This window comes from Tachysurus fulvidraco, chromosome 7 (assembly GCF_022655615.1).
Source record: "Tachysurus fulvidraco isolate hzauxx_2018 chromosome 7, HZAU_PFXX_2.0, whole genome shotgun sequence".
Classification (NCBI taxonomy): Eukaryota; Metazoa; Chordata; class Actinopteri; order Siluriformes; family Bagridae; genus Tachysurus; species Tachysurus fulvidraco.
This window is the reverse complement of record NC_062524.1, coordinates 3,055,748-3,080,747: the sequence shown is the minus strand read 5'-3', so window position 1 is coordinate 3,080,747 and position 25,000 is coordinate 3,055,748. Positions and strand designations below refer to the sequence as shown.

Below are 25,000 nucleotides of genomic sequence, written 5' to 3'. Positions count from 1 at the left end.
CTGTAGAGTGTAACACCCCTGTGTATGCTCTTTATTGTAGTCGGTCCAGTTGCTTTCAGAACGAACCTGATTGAGAACACAGTGAGATAAAGCTCTAGTTCTCCTGCCAGGTGATCAGTCAGGATTCAATCACCAAGGATTCTATCGAGGAGCACCGAGGAAAATCATCAATGCTTTATTTTTATCCAGTTCGAGTTCTATGTCATGTTGTGGATCAAGTCTGAAACACGTTATGTTTTTTTTACTATTACATATGTGCACAAATATGGAACAATTTGAAACACTCAACATTTGGCTCAGGGGCAGGATTAACACTCACAGCTTCCCATGCCACAGATGAGCTGTGACTCTGTCACTTTCAAGTGCGTACTAAAGAAATAATAAATGTTATAATGTGAGCAGTTTTCCCCATATATTCTCTCACATGCACACACACACACACAAGCACACACACACATCATATACAGTGTAAGACGAAATGTAAAGAATATGATCAGACAAACACATCATTAATGTTTAGCGAACCAGCCGTGTGTAAGTCATTGTGCTCGTGAGAACATACTTTTTCAGATTTTATTTTGTTTCAAACTGGAATCTGATTGTCTCGGTCACGCTCAAGGCTTATTTCCACTCTGTATAATCTTTTAATCACACGCTAGTTAGTGCCAAGACGTCGCTGTCATGTCCTGTCTCTCAGGTACTCGGGTTTGATTTACAGACCTAACACTTCAGGTAAGTGTGTTATACTGTAGAGGATTAGAGATTATCACAGACAGCAGGAAGTTCACACCCATTAAACCAACAGAATTTGGTCTGTTAACTCAGATTGCGTTCCAAGAGTCTCAACACGTCCTTGGTGATACGGATGTGAATCGTCACATGTGGGTCTGTTTGTTTTATTTATGGATTTCATATTGTGGGTCTGATCTAGAACTTTCATCGACACCTTCTGACCAATCAGAATCCAGAATTCCACGATGCCACGGTGTGGAAACATCATCTTATCACTCACCTTGTTTTCTAGTTTGATGTTATTCTGCTCCTGATTTCTACTGAATACATCGAGCCTCAGTAATATTAGAACATATTAGAAATCTGTTGTCATTCCGAGCCTCTACATTTCTACTAGGTTTTTTGATCACTATAATGATTCCTAAGAAACAATTTTGCAAGGTTCTTGAGTTTTTCTGCTCCAACCATGTCACACCATGACCTCATAGAGCTCTGTGCTTTGTACACAGGGGCGTTGTCGTGCTGGAACAGTGTTTGGCTTCTTAGTTCCAGTGAAGACAAATAGAAAGGCTTCTATGTTGTTGTTGAACCAAATATGAGATTGTGATGGTCAGGTGTGCACGTACTTATACGTTTTTGTGGTAGCTTATAATTATTCATTTTATTCATTTATTTATTCATTCATTTTATTATAAGCTACCACAAAAACGTACTTATACGTTTTTGTGGTAGCTTATAATAAAATGAATTATTTATTAAACAGTTCCATACAGTTCAGTATTTGCCCTTCTCCTGCCTAGGGCTTTTTTCTTGGTTTCTGCAGGATCTCAGTTCTGGTGTGTTTTCCACTGAGTTGATGGTGCTCAGGGTTTCATTCCTGCCCAACAAGAGTAACAACTAAAAGACAATTAAAGATGAAGATGAGTTGATTATACACGTATACTATATACTGTAGGTGTGGTGTTTAAACTGAAAATGTGCCACACACCTATGTGTCATATAATCAGAGTTCTCCAATCTGTGTTTTCTCATCCTCTGTTTTATTAGATAGATAATGATTAGATAGTTAATAAGTGATTCTCTTTATTATGGTAACATAAGGTTTCTGTAGTGCAAGAGGATCACTAGCTAGGGGAAAAGTCACCACTGAACATGATTCAAGATTCAAAGTGTTTATTATCATACGCACAGACAGAAAGCATGTTTTCCTACACAATGAAATTCTTACTTTGCTGTCCACACTAAATGTCATACAGTAGGGTAAAAAGTAAAAATAAAAATGTGTGAATGAAAAATGAATAAAGTAGAATAAAAAAGAGCAAGAAAAGAAATAAAGTTAAAGGCAATATGAGGTTTAGTGCCGAATAAGGCAATAAAGTGAGGTAGTGCAGTTCTTGGTGAGATAGTGCAGTTCTGAGAAAATGAATGTGCAAAAAAATGTAGTTCAATGTAAACAGTTATGTCCATGTAAACAGTTAAGCAGTTATGTCCATAATTGCAAACTCCTATCAGCTGTTTAGGAGTGTGATGGCAGAGGGGAAGAAAGAGTTCTTCAGTTTAGAGGTCCTACATTTCACCCTTCTGTACCTCCGTCCTGAGGGTAGAAGTGTGAACAATCCGTACTGGGGGTGGGAGGGGTCTTGGAGAATGGAAGCAGCTCTCCTGTGGACTCTGTGGTGGTAGATGCTCTGCAGAGAGGGCAGTGGAGTCCTGATGATCTTCTGCGCAGTCTTCACCACTCTCTGCAGACGTTTGCGGTCCATGACAGTAGTGCTGCTGTACCACACAGTGATGCAGTTGGTCAGGACGCTCTCGATGACGCAGCTGTAGAAGTTTCTGAGGATCTCAGGCGACATGCCAAACCTCCTCAGCTTCCTCAGAAAATACAGCTGCTGTTGGGCCTTCTTGACCAGCTGCGTGACGTGAGGTGTCCAAGTGAGGTCCTCACTGATGTGGACACCCAGGTATTTAAAATTGCTCACCCTCTCCACTTCAAGCTCCCGGATGAACAGTGGCTGATGCATTCTTTTCTCCTTTCTCATGACCACTATCATTTCCTTCGTCTTGTCCGTGTTGAGGGTGAGGTTGTTGAATATGGACGCTAAAGCAAATCATTTTCATATTTCTCGTGGAAAAAAAATGATGATGATGATGATGATGATGATGATTTGATTTCCTTGTTCTGTTTTGTTTTTTGCAAGTTTCCTGAGATCTACAGAATATTTACTAGGTTCTACTGCCATCTATTGGTACATATGAGTTACTACTACTAAAGTTATTATGACTTCAGCGTTCTGAGTGGACTCTTTAGTAATTTAGAAAATTACACTGAATGTAGAGGGAAAAAAAACAAAAATAAAAAACACAGCGACATAAATTTACGTTGCTTTTAGACTTTAGCCTGTATCACATATACTCCAAAAGGAAAGCTGTGCACACGGTTAGGATTCGGTGCTTTCACCGCCGCGGCCCGGGTTCGATTCCCGGTCAGGGAAAGAGACCTTTTTATTTCTTAACCTTATAATAAAAGAATAAACATTTTTGATGATGCAACCAGACTCAATCACCTCGTTATATTTTTTAGATAATTTCGTTTTTAGGATGTGAGACAGTTTTAACAGTTTCATTCGCGACCCCAGCCTTATCATAAAAATCCAGATTTTTATTTGCTTAATACGTTCACAAAGCATCCTTACATAATTGTAGATTTACAGAGTAAACAATCCCTGAAGTGGCATGAGCCAGATTCAGAAAGGAGCTTCTATATATAAAGACAAAGTAAAAGTCAAAGAAATAAGAAACTGTTGGTCATATGCAGATGATGGTGATAATAATTGTGTTTAGGTTAAATTAGAAGGAAATACTTTAATTACAAATAATGATTACGATACGTATAACAACAATAAAAAAACACACACAGCATATATTCATGCATCATATTTTAATATGTTACATTATAAATTGTTAATAACTGTTATTGTTATTTTATAAACAAAAACGTGAAATGAGAACATTGCTGGTAGTGATATAGTGCACTGAAAACATTGCTGGTAGTGATATAGTGCACTGAAAACATTGCTGGTAGTGATATAGTGCACTGAAAACATTGCTGTTAGTGATATAGTGAATTGAGAACACTGCTGGTGAAGAAATAGGGAAATGAGAACATTGCTGGTAGTGAAATAGTGCACTCTGAACATTGCTGGTCATGAAAGAGTGCACTGAGAACATTGCTGCTGGTAGTGAAATAGTGCACTGAGAACATTGCTGATAGTGAAATAGTGCACTGAGAACATTGCTGGTCATGAAATAGTGCACTGAGAACATTGCTGGTCATGAAATAGTGCACTGAGAACATTGCTGGTAGTAAAATAGTAAACTGAGAACATTGCTGGTCGTGAAATAGTGAACTGAGAACTTTGCTGGTAATGAAATAGTACACTGAGAACATTGCTGCTGGTAGTGAAATAGTGCACTGAGAACATTGCTGATAGTGAAATAGTGCACTGAGAACATTGCTGGTCATGAAATAGTGCACTGAGAACATTGCTGCTGGTAGTGAAATAGTGCACTGAGAACATTGCTGATAGTGAAATAGTGCACTGAGAACATTGCTGGTAGTGAAATAGTGCACTGAGAACATTGCTGATAGTGAAATAGTGCACTGAGAACATTGCTGATAGTGAAATAGTGCACTGAGAACATTGCTGGTCATGAAATAGTGCACTGAGAACATTGCTGCTGGTAGTGAAATAGTGCACTGAGAACATTGCTGGTAGTGAAATAGTGCACTGAGAACATTGCTGGTAGTGAAATAGTGCACTGAGAACATTGCTGGTCATGAAATAGTGCACTGAGAACATTGCTGGTCATGAAATAGTGCACTGAGAACATTGCTGCTGGTAGTGAAATAGTGCACTGAGAACATTGCTGGTCATGAAATAGTGCACTGAGAACATTGCTGGTAGTGAAATAGTAAACTGAGAACATTGCTGGTCGTGAAATAGTGCACTGAGAACATTGCTGATAGTGAAATAGTGCACTGAGAACATTGCTGATAGTGAAATAGTGCACTGAGAACATTGCTGCTGGTAGTGAAATAGTGCACTGAGAACATTGCTGGTCATGAAATAGTGCACTGAGAACATTGCTGATAGTGAAATAGTGCACTGAGAACATTGCTGGTAGTGAAATAGTGAAAGTAGTAATTGTGTAAGACAGTAGCAGGACCTTAGCGCGCATGCGTGAGGACATCGCGCATGCACAGTGTTGAGCAGTGGGGGGACGATAGTTCTGGGAGTGACAGTGTCTGTAGATGTGGAGGATAAAATGAACTGTGGATGATGTTATGAAGCGAGATGGCGTACCAGGAAGGAGAGACGCTTGAATCGTGGCTTAGTAAGTCTCGTCTCAGACACCGACTCTGATTTAAGGGATTAACTGGTTTCTGTATCATGTTTCTTCCTGTTGTGTCGCGGTTTGATTGCGTCAGCGTATTCCAGTGCAGATTAAGGATTAAAACTGCACTAATAACTTCCACTGTTCTTCATTTTTATCATCTAAATAGATTAGTAAGAGAACTGAGAATGAGATCAGATATAAAGGGCCATGATCATGACTTAATGTCACACAATAACATCCTGTATTTAAGTTTAATATACAATTAACACCCAGTATGGCGTGTATTTATGTAACAGCGTGTAATTATACTCATTAAATCACTCTACATAACTGTACATTGTTAGTTATAACAGGAAGAAGACCGGTGTGTCATTCTACATAAACAATGTGAAGGAGTCGGTTCAGACGATTCACTTTCTTGTGGTGAATCGGATCTTTTAGTGCTCGTGATTAAATCAACAAACAAACTAATTAATGCACTAAATGATAATTACAACGTAACAACGAAGGAGTGACTGAATGAATGAAAAGGATGAATGAAGCCTTGAGTTAATGAATGGTTAAATAAACTGATTGTAGAAAAACGAAATGACTAAATGAAACATCAGTAAACTATTGATTAAATGATCGAATCAATGATTAAATGACTCATTATAAATGAATGCTAAAGAATGAATGTATTACATCCAAATAAAAAGTGACTGACTGAATGAGTGACTAAACAAAGGATTGTAAGGATGAAAATTTCTGAATGAACGAACAAGCATGAAGCCCAAATGGATCAAATAAGGGCGAGACATGAATGAATCAGTATCAGAATCAAGTTTATTGTCCAAGTGTGTTGACACACACAAGGAATTTGGTTAAATGAATGACATAAATGAATGAATGAAAAACTAAATGAATACATGATATTCCTGAAATAATGGTAGAATGAATTAAGTATAGAATGAGTTAATGCTTTTCTTGTTGAATGCATGAATGAATTAAGCATAATTTTATTAAGTAATTACTCAAACAAATGGATGGATGAGTAAAATTAACAAGTCGTTGACTGTTTGACTGAGCGACCAAATGAACAGAAAGTCGAATGAATTAATGAATTAATAACAGGTTGAACTTGAATGTGTTGTGGTGGTGAGTGACATCATGGGGAATTTGGGTCTTTCTTTTTTCAGACAAAGCCACTCACCCGACTAACAGACAGGAGGACTGGGAGTACATCATCGGCTTCTGTGACCAGATCAACAAGGAGCTGGAAGGGTGAGTATCAGTAGCCCACACAGAACACAGGAAGTATAACGGCACATGTGAAGCAAGCAATGTTATTTCTTACTTTTAACTCTATTATTCTTTCTGTGTGTGTGTGTGTGTGTGTGTGTGTGTGTGTGTGTGTGTGTGTGTGTGTGTGTGTGTTCAGTCCACAGATCGCTGTACAGCTCCTTGTTCACAAAATCCACTCGCCTCAGGAATGGGAGGCTCTCCAGGCATTAACTGTGAGTGAACACGCAACACACACACACACACACACACACACACACACACACACACACACACACACACACAGCTCTGGTTGGACATGTTCTTTATCTCCTACAGGTGTTGGAGGCCTGCATGAAGAACTGTGGCAGACGATTTCACAACGAAGTGGCCAAATATAGGTTTTTAAACGAGCTCATCAAAGTGGTTTCCCCCAAGGTGAGGATGTTTACTGCGTCTACAGCGAGCCTCAGACCGTCATGTGCCATTCTAGATTTTTTAAAATCTGCATTATCTGTTGACTTTGAGAAATGTAAGGAAAAGCTGAACGATGGACTGTGGGGGTGTGTGTGTGTGTGTGTGTGTGTGTGTGTGTGTGTGTTTTTTGAGCGACGTATGTGTATTGTATAAGAAAAGAGGAAGTGTGACTTGTAGTAGATTAAGGACAGAACCAACCAAGCGCTAGTTTGTTGCCCCGCCCACTTTTGCTTTATTGACTGTGCTGTATTTTATTTAATTTTCCACTAAAGCCAAAGAGAAGTCCGTCATTTGAGACGGAGCAGTTGAGCACGTCTCCATTACTGTTAACACGTCGAACGTTCTCTCTATCTGCCGCTTCAGATGATATTTAATATACGTGCTTCCTGCATGATACAGTGAATGTACTGAATCTCTCTCTCTCTCTCTCTCTCTCTCTCTCTCTCTCTCTCTCTCTCTCAGTACATGGGAGAAAGCATCTCTGAGAGGGTGAAGACAAAGATTATTGAAATGCTGTACAGCTGGACTGTAGCGTTCCCTAACGAGGCCAAAATAAATGAAGCGTACCAAACACTGAGGAGACAAGGTGACTACAGCCGACAGCCTGCTTTATCACTCCACACCTTTACCTTCACCTTCACCTTCACCTTCTCCTTCTCCTTCTCCTTCTACATATAAGAACCCAGAGCAAATCCTGCTCACGCATTTTATACTGTTTTCCTCTTTGTAGTTTAAATGAGGTTCTGCTTTGAATGTGTATTGAGCGTAAGATCTGAGTGTCTCCCAAATGGCTGGGTCACACCTTGTTATTTAGCCAGATGTCTTTAAAGGTTAATCACGGTCATGTACACCATGTCTTGTTATTGTTACAATTGTTATCAACCAAATGGTCACTTTAAATGGGAATCGTGGTCACATAGACACTTTGTTCTTGGTGATCCTTGATGTCCTGCTGCCGTTCCCATATTTATAAATGAATCAAGTTTATACGTTTAGAGTCCTAAACGTATTACCTTATGATACTTAAACCTTTTAGATGTGTACCTTGGAGTGGAATTTGGGTGCAATTTCTGTAATTTCTTTCAATATTAATAATTATTTATGTTTTTTAATGTTTGGTGCAGGACTCATCGCATCAGATCCTGAGCTGACGGTTGATAAAACTCTGATCCCGTCTCCACCTTCTCGGCCCAAAAACCCGGTGTTCGACAACGAGGACATGGGCAAGGTGAGGTCTAATGACCTGATGCTCTGATGCTGTCACTGTAACGCAACCTGAAAGGGATGACAATTAGGGATTTTGTTTTTCCGTGTGTGTGTGTGTGTGTGTGTGTGTGTGTGTGTAGTTGTTGGCGGAGCTGCTCCGCAGTAAAAACCCTGAGGACCTGCAGGAGGCCAACAGGCTGATTAAGAACATGGTGAAGGAGGTGCGCTCACATTTTATTTTTAAAGACACACACTGACACTGATAGATTCATCCACCTATTAGCATAATTAAAGCTTTTACTGTTGTGCTTTAATATATTTCTGTTTATTATATAATATACATATGAACTTCAATCAAACCCATTTATATCTCAGACCCAAAGGTTATTGTTCATTTGCAGCGAAGTGAGTTACACGTGAAAGAAAATGAATTTATCATGTAATACTTCGGTGTCTGCAAACAATGTTATCTGTCTTCCACTGGAGGTCTTATCTTAATTACTCACACACACACACACACACACGTACGTGTACACACAGCAGCAGATTCACACACACACACACACATATACACACACGTGCACACACACACCTATACACACAGCAGTAGGTTCTCACACACACGTGTATACACAGCAGCAGATTCACACACACATACACACACACACAAGTATACACACACACATGCGCACACACACACATATGTATACACACAGCAGCAGATTCACACACATGCACACACACTGACACACACACACACGTATACACACAGCAGCAGATTAACACACACACACACACATGCATTTATTCATTATCTGGTCAGTAATTCTGAGCCTTTACCTGTCATGATCTAGATTAATAGTGAAGTATAATAAAGCTGCTAAAGTGTATAAATGTATAATATATATACAAAGTGAGGTTTGTTACTATTCCAGGACGATGTTCGGGTTCAGAAAATGACCAAACGCATGCACACACTGGAGGAGGTGAACAATAACGTCAAGCTGCTGAGCGAGATGTTGAGTCATTACGACCGTGACAGGTCATCAGACGCAGACCGTGACCTCATCAAGGTGAGCCTGGAACTCCAGAGTGAACCGAATGTCAAAAAACTTTGTCTCTCTGATTGATATAATTTATAATATATAAAATATTAATACAGAATCCCCCCCCCCCCTCTCTCTCAGGAGCTGTATGAGCGCTGTGACAAACTGAGACGCACAGCCTTCAAGCTGGCCACAGATACGGAGGACCATGATGCTAGTTTAGGTAACAAAAGATGCGACCGTGTCCACTTCACTGTCACTTGTTTCACCGCAGATTAAAATGGGAGCCACAAAAGGGTTAAATCACAGAAAGCAGGGATTCTGAGTGATCCTCATAACTGAGCCCACTTTAAGGCTACTAGTTCAACTGAAATAGATAACTGTGTTATAATAAATAACACTAAAGAGTGTGTTATAACAGGTTACATAAAGTGGGGAGTGTGTTTATATCTGTGTGTGTGTGTGTGTGTGTGTGTGTGTGTGTGTGTGTGTGTGTGTGTGTTTGTGTGTGAGCAGGTGAAATTCTTCAGGCCAGTGATGAGCTGGAGAAAGTTATAAGCCTGTATAAGAAGGTCGTAAAGGGTGAGATGGAGGGAGACAACGCTGAGGAACAGAAAGCAGCACACGGAAAAGGTGAACACACAAACACACACATACACACACACATACACACACACACACACACACATACACACACATACAGACACACACAGACACATACACACATACAGACACATACATACACCTACACAGAACATACATACACACACACATATACACACACACACACATACAGACACATACACACACACACACATACACAAACACATACAGACACACACACGCATATACACACACATACAGACACATACACACACACACATACACACATACAGACACATACACACACACATACACACACATACAGACACACACAGACACATGCACACACACACACATACAGACACATACACACACAAACACACACACACATACACACACACACTCACACACACATACATACACCTACACAGAACATACATACACACACACATATACACACACACACACATACAGACACATACACACACACACACATACACAAACACATACAGACACACACACACGCATATACACACACATACAGACACATACACACACACACATACACACATACAGACACATACACACACACATACACATAAACACACATACACACACATACATACACACACACACACATACATACACATACACACCCTCATACACACCCACACACATACACATACACACACATACATACACACACCCACACATACACACACACATATACACACACACACATACACACACACACACACACACACATACACACACATACACACACACACATATACACACACACACACACACACAATTGTTCACTTTTGTTTTCTGTACTACATTTCCTTAGATATCTCACAGTCAACAGATGCAGGTTTTATAAATTCTAGGACGTGACACACGTCAGTTTACCGAGCACTGTGAGGTGTGTTAATGTTTTTGTGTATTAATATGAGGTTTGTTAACGTTTGTGTTGCTCAGATTGTGAGACAGACACACTCATCGATCTCGCTGGTCTGGATGAACCTCCTGCTCTCCTGGCAGCTCCGCCCACTCAAGTCTCCAGAGCAACTTTGACCAATCAGACCACCTGCAGCATTCCCGTGATCCCGCCCCCTCCTCGCAGATTGGCTGGAGGATCTGCCAGTCAGACCAGTAGCCCCATTCACAGAGCCTCAGAGCCGTCTCCGGCCCACTCGCTGCTGCTGGACGACGAGCTGCTGTCTTTCGGTGACTTTTACTAACTGCTTTTCCTTTCATAGTTCTCATGTAGGTAAAAACCTGCAGCACGAAGATCAAGGATCAAAATTAGATTTAGATTTTATACATTTAAATCAAATATTCTTATAAAAATTCTTATAAAAATTCAAATAAAAATTCAAATAAAAATTCTAATAGAGTGAATTTTCTGAAGCTATAATCAATTACTTAAATATTTATTTACTAAATATTAATAAATATTTCTGTTACTTCGTCTTTCTCTTAATATTATTAATATTAGTAGTAATGTTTAATTTATATAAATAATTTTTTTGTATCAAACTTGGAAAAGTGTTCAATGTTCTCAGTTCTGTTTATTATTGTTGTTGTTGTTGTTGTTGTTACGGTTATTGTTGTGAACTTTATTGTTATGAACGCAGGGTTGAATGAACCTCCTCCGGTACAGAGCAGACCCAAACTGGAGGACGCGTCCAGCCAGTGGACGTCTTTACAGGTACTCCTGCTCCTCATGTCCCACCTTAGAGACCTGGGATTTCTAAGAGGTTTATGCTGGTTTATGGGCGAGGTGCTCATGGCTGCTTTCACTGATGATGATGATGATGATGATGATGATGATGATGACATGTTTGTCCATTGACTCAGACACTTAAGCCCAAGATGATCTTGAATCGAAACTCAACAGAACTCTGTGTATAATTTAATAAACCGAACTCACTGGAAAATCCAAATAATCGTGCTCTTGGACCTTTCGTTTTATCGTGAAGGAAATGACATCATTGGAGCTGATAGCAGCTGCTGATTCTATCCTGTAATGCAGCACACGCTGTGTATGTAATCACCTGCATCTCTGGCTCTTCCTCTCAGGCTCCTGCTCCTCCTGGACTTGACATGTTCTCCGGTGGAGCAGCAGCAGCACCAAGCACCGGGTTTCCACCTACACACACCTCAGGCCACTCCACACACTCCACACAGCCTGATGCAGTGACTCAGGGGCTGCAGGATCTCGCCATGCTGAACCTGGGAGAGGTGCAGAGGTGAGTTTCTGCTCCTACACTATTCCATCACACTGCAAAATCCAAAACTGTAGGGCATTCTGGGTAATAAATAGCCTGTTAAATGAAATACATTTCCAAATCTATTTATTCAACATTTAAATGTGTGAATTCTCTGTGTGTGTGTGTATATGTGTGTGTGTGTGTTTGACTGTTGCCGTCTATTATCGGTGTGGTGTGTAGTGTCTCAGGTCAGCCTGTCATGGCCACCGGTGTTAGTTTGGGTTTGGCCATGCCTTCCTCTCTCTCTTATTCCAATCCCTTTATCAGCTCCACCATGCCCGGCTCGCCCCTGCGCACTCTACAGGGAAACCCTGTGCGCACCGAAGCATCCCTCAGTAACCTACATGTTCCTCTCGAAAGCATCAAAACCAGTCAGTATAATCAGTATAGTGCACTTTACATAATCTCACACACACATACACACACACACACACACACACACACACACACACACATCTCTCTCTCTTTTTCTCTCTCTCTGCATGTCTGTACTTGGGTAAAAGCATAAAATCATTATTAAGTTTCCTTAATGTGGAAACGTCTGTCCCTCTGTGTGTGTGTGTGTGTGTGTGTGTAGGTAAGGCCCTTCCTGTGACTGCGTACGATAAAGACGGAGTGCGTGTCCTCCTGCACTTCGGCTCTGAGTGTCCTCCTGGGAGAGCGGACGTCCTCGTCATCGTGGTGTCCATGCTGAACACAGCTCCTCTTACAGTGAAGAACATCGAGCTACAGGCTGCAGTGCCGAAGGTCACACACTCTCTCACACACACACACACACACACATATCTCAGGATAGACACAGAGAAGACAGTTCTGCAGTTTTATACTGAGGTGATTTTCTTTTCTCTTTCTCAGTCTATGAAGGTGAGGCTTCAGAGTCCATCGGGAACTGAGCTGGCGCCCTTTAGCCCCGTCCTTCCCCCTTCCTCCATCACACAGGTCATGCTTCTCGCTAACCCTCTTAAGGTGAGACACACACCTGCACATGCACACACAAGCACACACACACACACACTAGATACGTTATAGCTTTCTTCGTGTGTGTGTGTGTTTCAGGAGAAGGTGCGTCTGCGCTATAAGCTGATGTTTCTCCTCGGAGAGAGACAATACTGTGAAGTGGGAGAGCTGGATCAGTTTCCTCCACCAGAGAGATGGGGAAACCTGTAGAGCAAACACACACACACACACACACACAGAGTAAGATTCGTAAGAAAAATCCTGTTTTATTTATTGATTAGTTTGTATTTTCGTAAAGCTGTAAATGACCAGTGTTATCGAGGGTCCAAGTTAGCTTCTAGTCGCTCTGAGCTACAGCACTAAAGCTAATGCTGAGATTCCACACTGCACACGTGGAGTCCAAATCATCAAGAGGAAATCGACCCAGTTCTGTATGCCTCCGTTCATCGATATACATGTGTATGTTACACTGCACTGATGTGTGGAGCTTTACATGTACACACACACACACACACACTCTCCCATACGCTGGACATTTGTGACAACCATGTGTTATGATGACGCTCCATCATCCACCGTGTCACCCAATCAGGGACAGTCAGGGGCGGAGTATCCACCTTTGAGCTTTCTGAAATCATCAGTCTCCGCCCACAACGCTTAAACCGTATCGGTGTGTTTCAGCGTAACCCTGAGCTCAAGCTAGCAAGCAACACACCACTTTTCATTTCCTGTGTAAGTTTACAACATAGGAGGTTTTTTTTTCTAAATTTTAATTATTTATGATGTGGTAATTCAACAGATCCTCATGCCGAGTGTTGTTCAGTGTTTTTCCAGTTCTCAGTGTTTGGTGCTAAAAATGGAAAAAATGTTTCTTTTATTCCAAAGCGATAATATGAGAGTGATGAGACGGCCAAAAGTGAGAGCATTAATGTGACAAACTCACCAGGAACCAGTCGCTTGCTAGCGTGAGCTCAGACACGGAACAAGTCCGAGTGCTGAGCTGATTTTTTTTTAATGTTTGATGGAATTCAGTTGAATTTAATGAACATGTTTATTTTTATGTTATGTGTCATGTTTACTGAATGAATGTGATTTAATTTATTGATGTCATTGTGCAATACAGGTGTGTTTAATTGCTGTGTGTGTTTTATTACTTTAGTGTTTTATTCCTCTTTAGGACTGCAGTCTGGACTTATTACTGATGTCATGATGTACAGGTTATAACGCTCAAGATAAATTAATATGTAATAACCTTATATCAACATTATACAGACATACAGAGAAAACTAGTGTGTGTGTGTGTGTGTGTGTGTGTGTGTGTGTGTGTGTGTGTGTGTGAGAGAGAGAGAGAGAGAGAGAGAGAGAGATGCTTCATTCTGGCCGTATACAGTGTGTATGAGGTTAAAACACAAGCCATAAAATGCTATTGTTTGTCCTGATCTCTGAGACTGAAGTTATGAATGTTAAAACAAGCTGTGATTGAAAATAGAGATTTTGTGTGTGTGTGAGTGTGTGCGTGTTGTGAGTGATTGGATGAGGGTGGGTGGGTGTACACACTTCATAATGGTGTTTTCAGCTCACTCATGTACACCATTTAACCCACCCTGCTGCACAGACTGAGTACATAAGTGTTCTGTGTGTGTGGGTGTGTGTGTGTGGGTGTGTGTCCGTGTCCTGTATGTGCTTGTGCCATGCAACAGTATGTACAGTACAGTATATAGTTTGAACATGTGATCTGTCCAGCTGCATGCAGAAATAAAGTGTCTCTCTTAAAGTGAAATGAGGTGTGTGTGTGTGTGTGTGTGTGTGTGTGTGTGTGTGTGTGTGTGTGTGTGTGTGTGTGTGTGTGTGTGTGTGCAGAATTCAATAATAAAAAAAAAAAGACTATTAAAATAAACAAGTCTGCACAGAATAAAATCTATTTTATTCACCAGACCTTCTCTTTGTGGACCTGTTACTTTTAATACATCATCATATGAAACCAAATAAATTTAAAATGAGTGTACAGAGTAAGTGAAACACTGACTTAATCATAATGCAGGCATTTATTTATCGTCAATCGGCGGAAAACTGCAAAGACGTCAACCGAAAGCAGTGAAATGTCACTATTCTTATTACCAGAGTTGTAGCACAAACAAAATATTAATGCAAACAATCCATTCAATACTAAATAAAAATAACATTTATTGATTTGGTCTTTGTCTTGTGAATATTTATTATTAATGACTGCATTCATTGGACACACAGTTTGTAGAGAATACACACATACACGAACTGATCTGATACAAGACTGACATCATTACATCATGCATAACATTCTGGTGTCCACTTTTGCCATTTTAAATAATACCATAACTTTTAGCTTACTATGTAGTCATATAATATATAATATAAAACTCTTCTTGTTATAAATTCTCACTGAGGGCTAAAACCCCTAAAGATGAAATCTTAGAACCGCCCCTGGTGCTGTGTATTAATAGAATTTACTAGGGAAAAAAATCACCGAATGAATCACTGAACGAATCATTTTAGTGAACGGAATTCGGTTCACTTTGTAGAAGTAATTAAAAAAAAGTGAAATCTTTTTAGGAGATTTTTAGTTTAGAACAAATTCAGGACAAGTAAACGTCACGAGTCTCTCTGATCTGATCAACTAAAAAAATAGAGTTTCATTTTTTTGTCTTTTCACTTTTTTTTTTTTTTTTTTAAATTCATCAAAGAGCCGGTCACAAAGAGTCGATTACACTACTAGTATAATTACAGACAAACAAATCGACAAAAGACCGAATCAAAATCAACATAGAGAAAATCTCCCTGAATGACTAGGAAAATTATTTAATTTCTTGCTTTTTATAATAAAATAAAAATCACAGCAGAGTCGACTCGACTCGATTCGTTCCCTGAATGACACATGACTCGTAGTGCTTAACTGTAAAGTGAAACTGGTTGTTGTTATATTCGCTTCGTCTCGACTCCATTTTGTTGCCTGGAAAAGCAACAAAAACGTTCACCCCAGACTGAAACGGTGAAAAATAACCAATAATAGATCCGAAAAGTAAGTTATTTTCTTTACCACAAACATCTTTATATTTGGTTGAACTCGTGTAAACAGCTGTAAGAAAACCGGAAGTGACGTGAACAGCTGTTTGTCTGCTATGTGCTGAAGGTGGTATTAGATTTCTCAATCTTCCCTTGTGTGCTATTACGTTTTTATTGTATTTTCTTGCCATTTTGAATTCTTTTGACAAATGGAAGCGTTAGTAAAATGTTTGAGACAAGTTTTTAGTTTGATGCGTCAAAGCTGACTTTTTTGCTGATTTTTTGCTGAACTATTACTGAATAGTTCACATCAGGGCCTCTGTGAACACACACACAGAGACAGACGCACAAACACACAAACTCACACACACAGACAGATGCACAGAGACAGAGACACACACACTCACACACATACACTCACACACATCAACCAGTCACAGTTGAAATCATTGTTACTTTGTGTGTCTTCATTAACAAACCAATGTGTCTAAGTCTTTCTGTGAAGTAATTATACTCGGGAAGTTGTGGCCTAATCATTAGGGAACCGAACCCCCCAACTGTTCCCTGGGCACCGCAGCGTAAATGGCTGCTCCGGGTGTGTGTTCACAGTGTGTGTGTGTTCACTGCTGTGTGTTAGCCGTGTGTCACGTCACTTTCACTTTCACTTAATACAATAAGATTAAACTCAAATTCTTCTCAGGCCAGAAAAGTATTTTTGAGAGACCCTGAAGTGCCTTAATCAATGGTTATGTTTTGTTTTGTTTTTCAAAGATTGTTTGAAGATTGAGAAATTGAGCCTTCAACTATTAAAATAACAAATCTGTGTCCTCAACACTGCTACTGTCAGATTCAATGTCAGATTCACTTTAGAGAGAGAGAGAGAGAGAGAGAGAGAGAGAGAGAGAGAGAGGTTTAACAATACTTTATTCGCTATTTGCCAGATGTATACATTTGTACTTCATGATTTTTCACAGGTCATCCCTAGTATATCATTGAAAAAATTATTTATAAACAAACAAACAAACAAACAAACAAATAAATAAATAGGCAAAGGGTAAAAACAAAAAGTGATAGGACCGCTCTCCGACAACTTACAGGGAGGGTTTTGTTCTGCATACATTCTGTTAAAACCTTATGTAAGTCTTGTCCCAATAAAAACCAGAAATGCTGATAAAAGTCCACAGGTAATCCATCAATTCCAGGGGATCGTCCCTTAGATAGCTGAGACATCGCCTCTGTGAGCTCCTGAAGGGTGATGATCCTGTCTAGTTCCTCTTTCTGTGTTTGCTGTATTTGAGGCAGATCTTTGAGTATGTCCTCAGCAGATTCAGCATCACAGCTCTCAGCGCTGTACAACTCGCTGTAGAAGTCCCTTGCCAGTCTCCTCATTTCTGCCGGGTCAGATGTGATGGATCCATCCGTGCGGCAAAGATGGCACATTGTCTTTTGCTGAACACTTTTTTTTTCCAGATTAAAAAAGAAGGTACTGGGAGCGTCCATGTCTTTAATAGAGCAGTATTTAGCCTGTTCCTGTAACAGGGAGCTGAGTTCTTGTCTTTTTTTCGTTAGTCCAACTCCCTGTGTGGTGTCATTGGTGTCCACGATGTGTTTTTCTGAAAGTTCAATGTCTCTTTGTAGACTGCACTGCTTCTTTAAGGATAGTTGTAGAGAAAGACGTATAGTTCTGACAACATTTTTATGTTAACTTTCCCCACATCCCACCACTGGCTAAGACTTTTAAAAGAGCCCTTCTTCATTTTCCAGTCATCCCAGAAAGTGTTAAAAATCTCATGAAAAGAAGCATCTTGCAATAATTTAACATTAAAAACCCAATAATAGTTTGCTCTCAGTGTATTCTTCACATTTATGTCTAATAAAACCATGTGATGATCCGAGAAACCATTGGGTTCAATAGAAACCTTCAGTACTCTTTTTTAAATAAAACCTGTCTAACCTCGCTCCACTGACCCTGTTATCGTTCACTTTAATCCACGTGTACTGTCTCACACCTTCATGCCTATTTCTCCAAACGTCAACCATTTGGGTTCCTCTGATGATACTAGATAAAAGAGTGCCTGACTGACTATGAGGTTCTTCCCCATTTCTGTCCAAAGTAAAATCGATAGTACAGTTCCAGTCACCCCCCAAAATAACACACACACTGTCATCATATTTCTGGACCAACTTTTTAAGTTCTAAAAAGAACATCATTCGCTCTGGGCCACCGTTAGGAGCATAAACATTTATAAAAACAAAAACAGTACCTTTATGTTCCACTTTTGCTAATAGCAATCTTCCCTTAACTATTTCCTTAACCTCTAAAACATTGTTTATGTGTTCAGAAAATAGAATTGCAACCCCAGCACTGTTTCTTGTCCCATGACCCATAGAAATATTCCCTTCCCACCATGTTCCCCATTCTACTTGATTATCGGTGTCAGTGTGTGTTTCTTGTAAAAAAAAATAACATTAAGTTTTTTAATACTTATAAACTCCTTTACCATTGTTAATTTATTCCTGTCTCTACCCCCATTAATGTTTAATGTTCCTGCTTTAAACATCTCCATGGGAACGAGGAAAAAAAGGATAGAGACAGAAAAGAAACAGTAAAGTGAAAAAGACACCAGATGTGATTTATCCATTTAACTGTTTTATTTTACTTTGTTTTTCCTGAGTTTCGTTACCATCTTTTTCAGTCTAAACCTTTTCTTTTTATCCAGAACTTCATGGCTCACTGTCTTTTGTAACACTGCTGAAGCTATGAATTTGTCTACATCAGGAAAAAAAATCTTTCACCTCAACCACTTTGCCGAATGTTACGTCCAGAAAATCATTAATGTTAAAACCAATGTGTGTCCTCCTCCCTCATTTCCGCATCAACAGTCCAACTGCCCCCACGTTACCCTGTCCAGCTACCTCCCCATTACCCAGCCCAGCTGCCCCTACGTTACCCTGTCCAGCTGCCCCCTCAGAGGCCTGGGCCTTGCGTGGACACACTAACTTCTTGTGGCCAACATCGCCGCACTCAAAGCACTTCATCTGCCCTGTGCTAGCGTACAGCATGAATGACCTGCCCTCACACACCACTCTGAAAGACACGTTAAGTTCCGGTTGATTTAAGAACATAAAAACTTGTCTCCTAAAAGACTCAACGTTCTTCAGTCCCCCAGTCTTACAGCCCAGGTAAACTGTTCTTACCTTGCTGGCTAATTTTCCGTAGCGTTTTAGCTCCCGTTCTATGTCCTCATCGGGGATAAATGGAGGCACGTTAGCTACGGTAACGCGAACAGTCGGAGCCACCAGCGGAGAAACAATCACAAATTCGCCACTCACCACAATCCCGGTGCTGGTCAGGTGTCTCGCCTGACTCTCCTCCCTGAGAAACACCACGACCGCTTTGTTCATGCAGGAAGCAGCAAAGATATTCTCGTTCCCGACCTCCGTCCCCATTGCCAGTAGAACGTCCTCCACACATACGCTGTTAGCCGGCATACACCTGACGCCATGGCGGAGGGAGACAGGTGACGCCACCCTCTGTGTGAGGGACGCCATCCCGCTCCCGCCCTGCTACTACACACTTGACTAACTTACCTGTATACTAACCTACACTATTTAACACACACAAAAACACTTTAATTGACTTTCTGTTCTCTTTATTTAACCGGAAGAGACTAACTCTATCGATAAAAGTGAAGAGAAAACCAGAAAAAAATCCCACCTGTGACCACTCACACACCCAAAACCTCCCAGCATGCACCGAGAGAGAGAGAGAGAGAGAGAGAGAGAGAGAGAGAGAGAGAGAGAGAGAGAGAGACAGACAGAGAGAGACAGACAGAGAGAGACAGACAGAGAGAGAGAGAAAGAGAGAGAGAGACAGAGAGAGACAGACAGAGAGAGAGAGAGAAAGAGAGACAGAGACTGGAGAAGTCTGTATTTTGAGCAATTTTGTTTTTTATTGCCATTTTTGCCTGACCAAAGATAAAATTGATCAGTTGGCACCTGAACCTGTCTCTCCTGACATATTTAAAACCAAGAATAAAACACTGAGAAGTAAAATTAACATTAAAAGGCCTTAAGAACTCTGTAAAAACACAAAGAAAGACTGTAACCTGGAGCAGTGAATAAAAGCATGAAAAACATGCTGTGAACAGAAAGGACAGTTTTGTGCAACATCAGCGAGAGATAGTCAATGTGTGAATTGTCTGGTGAACTATGGGATGTTACCTTGGTAAGGGTGAGATGGATAAATGTCCATGGGTCAGAGGAGGATCCGTAGACACTTCACTCTCTCTCTGTCTCTCTCTCGCTCTCTCTCTTTCTCTTTAAAGGGAATCTGACACCCCTGTACTGTATTCCTCCATTTTATCCACAGCATATGAATAAAAGTTATTATTAAAATAATTAACACTAACAGTCATTACAAAAGTCAACAAGTCCACCTTTGGGGAATAAACAAACGACTTCTCCAAAGACTTTTAAAAACACTGTAGTTTGTGGTAAAATCCAGGCAGTGTTAAGATCAGTGTTACTTGTCTGTTTCTCCATGAAAACCAATGTGTACATTTACAGCATTCGGCAGACGGCCTTCTCCAGAGTGACGTACAAAAATAGTGCTTTTAAGTCTCTATCATCGAATACATTAACTCTGGTTCACTAGGTTACAGACTTTAGATAACATGAGTCTAAATCTCTGTTCAAAGTTCTCAGTAATGTGTCAGTAATTCATGCTTCGGGACAGTTAGGTTCTCACACACAACTTTGTGTTCTGCATGTTACTACCTCTGCTGCTGTGTGGTGTGTGAGAAGAGGTAGAGGTCATCATAAATATTAAACAGAAATATCATCATATACAAAATCATACAATTACGTTGTAATGCTGCTACAATAATTACACTAAACATTTTAGAGTATTTTACGTCAATAACTGTGCAGTTCAGTGTTTCACAGTTTCATCCAGATAACAATGGACAATAAATGTGATCGTAAAGACTAAAATAATTAATAAACAAGCCATAAAACTGTACATTCTGCTGTAGAGCAAATAAAGTCAAATTAGTTTTCAGCACAGATTCTAACATGAATACAGTAAGTGCAGAGTAACAGCTTTGTTGTTCTGTACTAAAACTCCGTCACAGTTGTAATCATTGTTCCTTTTTGTGTCTTCATTAACAAACCATTGTATCTGAGCCTTTCTGTGAATATTATAATAATGTAATATTAATGCAATAAGAGTAAACTCTAATTCTTCTCAGGCCAGAAAAGTATTTTTGAGAGACCCTGAAGTGCCTTAATCAATGGTTATGGTTTTTTTTTCCAAAGATTGTTTGATGAGAAATTGAGCCTATTAAAATAACAAATTGAAACTATTAAAATAACAAATTGAAACTATTAAAATAACAAATTGAAACTATTAAAATAACAAATTGAAACTATTAAAATAACAAATCTGTGTCCTCAACACTGCTACTGTCTGTCATCCAGCTGAAATGTCATGTCATTATTTCCCAGTTTTTTAGGACAATGAAATTCTGTCTGATGCAAACTCTGTATTATTGTATTGTTGTACAGTTGTGGAGAGGGAGAGAGCTCAGACTCACTAATATCCAGCAGGGACTCCATAATGAGTGATGGGTCTATGGATCATCCTCGGAACTTCAAGAGTAGAAGTGCACGGCTCTCAATTTCATTCAGGTAACATCCCATAGTCTCTCTCTCTCTCTCTCTCTCTCTCTCTCTCTCTCTCTCTATCTCTCCCTCTCTCTCTCTCTCTCTCTCCCTCTCTCTCTGAACCTTGATGACGACACCATACCGGTCCTATCATACAGGTAACATCCCGTAGTTCACCAGACAATTCACACATTGAATTCCTTGATAAAACCATAATAAAAATTCTTATTGTTGGACTCTCACAGCTCTGTTGTGTGAGAGTCTCACATTATTGTGAACTAATCACACATGAACCGCACCTGAATATGAGGCTATAATCACTTATTTGCACATATAACCTATTTGTATTGAAAATATAAACTGGAGATTTTTATTACCTGAATTCTCTTGTTTGCATTATCTCTTATTCTATCTGTCCAGTCAGCCTTTCCCATTCCATCCCGCATCCATCAATCCTATATTCTATATATATCTACACACACCTCATGTGACACACACAACTCCACTCATCTCATCTCATGTTGTTCTTAAACTGAGAAAGTAAAGAGTGTTATTGTGTCTCTGCAGGTTGGATAGTTGTGGTATTTCAGAAGAAAGATCTGCTTCTCTCAAATCCACTCTGAGTTCAAACCCCTCACACCTGAGAAACCCACATCTGTATAGGAATAAAATAAGAAGACACAGGTATTGAGTGTTTCTCTGTTCTACAGACATCGCAGTGAGTGATCTGTTTTAGATAAACACTGAGAAAAAAATGATTAGCATTATTTCATACATTAGCATTAGTTCATTTGTTGAATGGGTTCAAATTTCACAAAATTCTATTTAATCAATTTCATTTCATTTTTTAAAATGAATTCTTATGAAAGCAGAGGACAGAATTGAAACACACAGCAGTGTTACTTTAAAAGAAAAACTCCAGAGACAGTGAAGGGATCAGAGAAGTGATATGATGGTTTCTGGTAGAGTTTCTTGTCTGAAGGACATATTAATGGTTCTTCATTAAGTTAGAACTTAATCATGAAGTACGACAGTCCAGTTTGTATTTATTAATTCTGAAGCTCTAATTTCCTTTTTCAGTTGGTGATGAAGATTTTGGTTGGTGAATGAGAGGAAGACACTACTGCAGTACGCCTGCATTTCCATGATGTGGAACAGACATTTAATATACACTCGCTGAACATTTACTTAACATCTTTTACATCTACTTATGCATACAATTATCTAAGCAACCAGATTTCCTTTATCACTACTTGTTTTGTTATATTACCAGGTTTAAATTTGTGTATTTGCTTGTAAAATGTGGAAAAACACTACAATTGTATATCTGTAAGAGCCATTTGTCTTTGTAAAGGTGTCCACTAGGGGTCACTGTTCTATAATGAGTGAATATAGGTAGGAACCTTCCTTCAGGTGACAGGGGTTGCTGGAGAAAGGTGCAAACACACCTTTTTATTTTTTATTATTAACAAAAAGCACCAACATAACAAAACTCTCGTTGGGGAACAGGACCTACATGTGTGTGTATACAATACAAATGCAAAAAAAACAGTTTAAAGTCATTCATAAAACAATCAAAAGAAGGCTTAGAACACCTCCACTTACTGCAATGAATATGATATTTACCTATCATCATAATCATATTGAGTAAATCAGATACTGATGAATCTATATTGTCCATATAAAAGAGTATGTGTGACAGGTTGAAAGTAGGGATATTATCCATCTTAAGTGACAGCCAATTGTGTATCTCATACAAGAAGCTGTTAGATACAGGGCAAAAAAAAAGAACATGTGTTCCAGAGTCTCATCAGCCACCTCACAAAAAACACAAGGGTCTACATCAAATTTAAATCTTCTTCTAAGAAAGTCAGCGACCAGATATATCTTATAGATTATTTTAAAGTGGGTCCCTTTAACTTTTGGGGAAATGGGCCATTTAATGATATTAAAATGTGATTTTTCTATGGGCAATGTATCCATGTCCGGAATCTGTACACACACTCCTTTGTTGTAACCAAAGAATTTATTATTACATTTATTGTGAAATAAAGTGCAATCATTAATAACTAAATTTGGTAGTGTTGGTAAGGGTCTTGTACTTGCATTTAACAATGTGTATTGAATGAACTGTAATAACGGTGCAGGTATTGCTTTACAGATCATATTGTGGTTTCTATATGTACAGTTCAAATTATATTTGTCTAGGAAGGCTTTGTATTCCCATAGGTCACCCTTGTCATCTATAATATCATAATTCCCTTTTCACGCACACAGTTTTTGACCATATCACAAGTAGAGGCTGTTGGATGGGAAACAAAAATCACTATTAATCACGTGACTGGTAAGGGACAGGAAAAAATGTCAAATGGAGTGGACGGGACCGGGAATACACAAATATATCTTTGATATGAATTAAAATATAATCTGTTTCATGTTAAATGAGTAAAAGAAAAAGGAAGAAAAAACCCCAGCAGTAATCCACAACATAAGACATCAGGTGAGAAGGTACACTAGAGAAGTCCTCAAGCTCCCCTACCAGCTCCCCTGGTTTATATTTACTTCTGGGCACAATGGTGTAGTTCTGGTGAAGGCGTCAGCATGGTCACTAACTGCTCTGTAGCTACAAAACTCCATACGCAGGAAGCTGTGATGCTCTGTGTGAACTGACTCCTTTCTATTTATAGCCTTCACTACAAACACACAAAGAGCCTTGAGCACTAACAACCTCGTCACTGGTTCACCGGTTGTCCTTCCTTGGAAATTAGTTTATAATAATGAAATATTTCTTGAACAGATATTGAACATAATAGAAGTATATAAATATATAGTTTATTTGGATGCTATATTATCCAGGAGTTAACATGCATTGTATTTTCTCTCTCTCTCTCTCTCTCTCTCTCTCTCTCTCTCACACACACACACACACACGCAAAGACCTAAAGAAACAACAGTTTTTGCAAAACAATACCAAAACTTTTTTTTTATTAAATGTCAAAAGATTTCATTCATTCAGGTTTATATACAGTAAAGTGAGATAACAGGAGGGCTTTGTGTCAATGTAACTGCAGAGGGAGGGTGTGTTTGTGTGCGTGTGTACGTGTGTTTAGGCCTCGACTGTTCCTTCCTTCACGATGGCCATCGCCAGGTTACGAGCCAGAGCCAATCTCAGCAGCTCCAGTTTTGTGCATTCAACATCATCATCATCCTGAAACACACACACACACACACTTCATATACTGTACACCACAGTGCTTATTAAAATTCAGAAGGCATTGATTTGTTTTCTATAGCGGCAGCAGCACTGACAGCAGCACAGGTTTATATTAATACTCT

General features: G+C 39.5%; 2 protein-coding genes and 1 long non-coding RNA gene across 5 annotated transcripts in view; 2 read left to right on the top strand and 1 right to left on the bottom strand.

Annotated features, from left to right (window-relative positions):
• The first annotated feature begins 4,972 nt into the window (after positions 1–4,972).
• On the top strand, positions 4,973–14,095 carry gga3b (golgi associated, gamma adaptin ear containing, ARF binding protein 3b). 2 transcript variants are annotated; one of them, XM_047815666.1, is made up of 17 exons: positions 4,973–5,130; positions 6,312–6,396; positions 6,554–6,629; positions 6,733–6,831; positions 7,333–7,456; positions 7,995–8,098; positions 8,217–8,297; positions 9,012–9,149; positions 9,264–9,345; positions 9,639–9,755; positions 10,707–10,955; positions 11,366–11,439; positions 11,811–11,980; positions 12,269–12,372; positions 12,579–12,748; positions 12,857–12,967; positions 13,058–14,095. In XM_047815666.1, exons 1-17 carry the CDS (start codon positions 5,091–5,093, stop codon positions 13,166–13,168), a joined length of 1,935 nt encoding a protein of 644 aa, XP_047671622.1. In that variant the 5' UTR covers positions 4,973–5,090; the 3' UTR covers positions 13,169–14,095. The 2 variants fall into 2 exon arrangements, with proteins under 2 accessions (XP_047671622.1, XP_047671621.1); XM_047815665.1 differs by having other exon boundaries at positions 12,182–12,372.
• A 1,759-nt stretch (positions 14,096–15,854) lies between these two features.
• On the top strand, positions 15,855–23,738 carry LOC113650462. Its single transcript, XR_007143398.1, has 4 exons — positions 15,855–16,013; positions 21,566–21,688; positions 22,232–22,348; positions 22,745–23,738. It is a non-coding gene; the product is annotated as an uncharacterized LOC113650462 (long non-coding RNA).
• An 880-nt stretch (positions 23,739–24,618) lies between these two features.
• Positions 24,619–25,000, bottom strand: part of nup85 (nucleoporin 85) — a 6,791-nt gene continuing 6,409 nt past the window's right edge. For both annotated transcript variants that reach the window (XM_027158817.2, XM_027158816.2), the window contains exon 19: positions 24,619–24,872. In XM_027158817.2, the coding sequence (XP_027014618.1) occupies positions 24,771–24,872 (102 nt within the window). In that variant the 3' untranslated portion in view covers positions 24,619–24,770. The remainder of the gene's footprint in view (positions 24,873–25,000) is intronic.

Bases quoted from the DNA above. Each gene is read 5' to 3' on its own strand.
- gga3b (XM_047815665.1), top strand. From the start codon at position 5,091: ATGGCGTACCAGGAAGGAGAGACGCTTGAATCGTGGCTTA. The intron at 7,457-7,994 runs GTGACTACAGCC...TGTTTGGTGCAG, and splicing joins CCAAACACTGAGGAGACAAG to GACTCATCGCATCAGATCCT. The intron at 12,749-12,856 runs GTCACACACTCT...TCTCTTTCTCAG, and splicing joins TACAGGCTGCAGTGCCGAAG to TCTATGAAGGTGAGGCTTCA.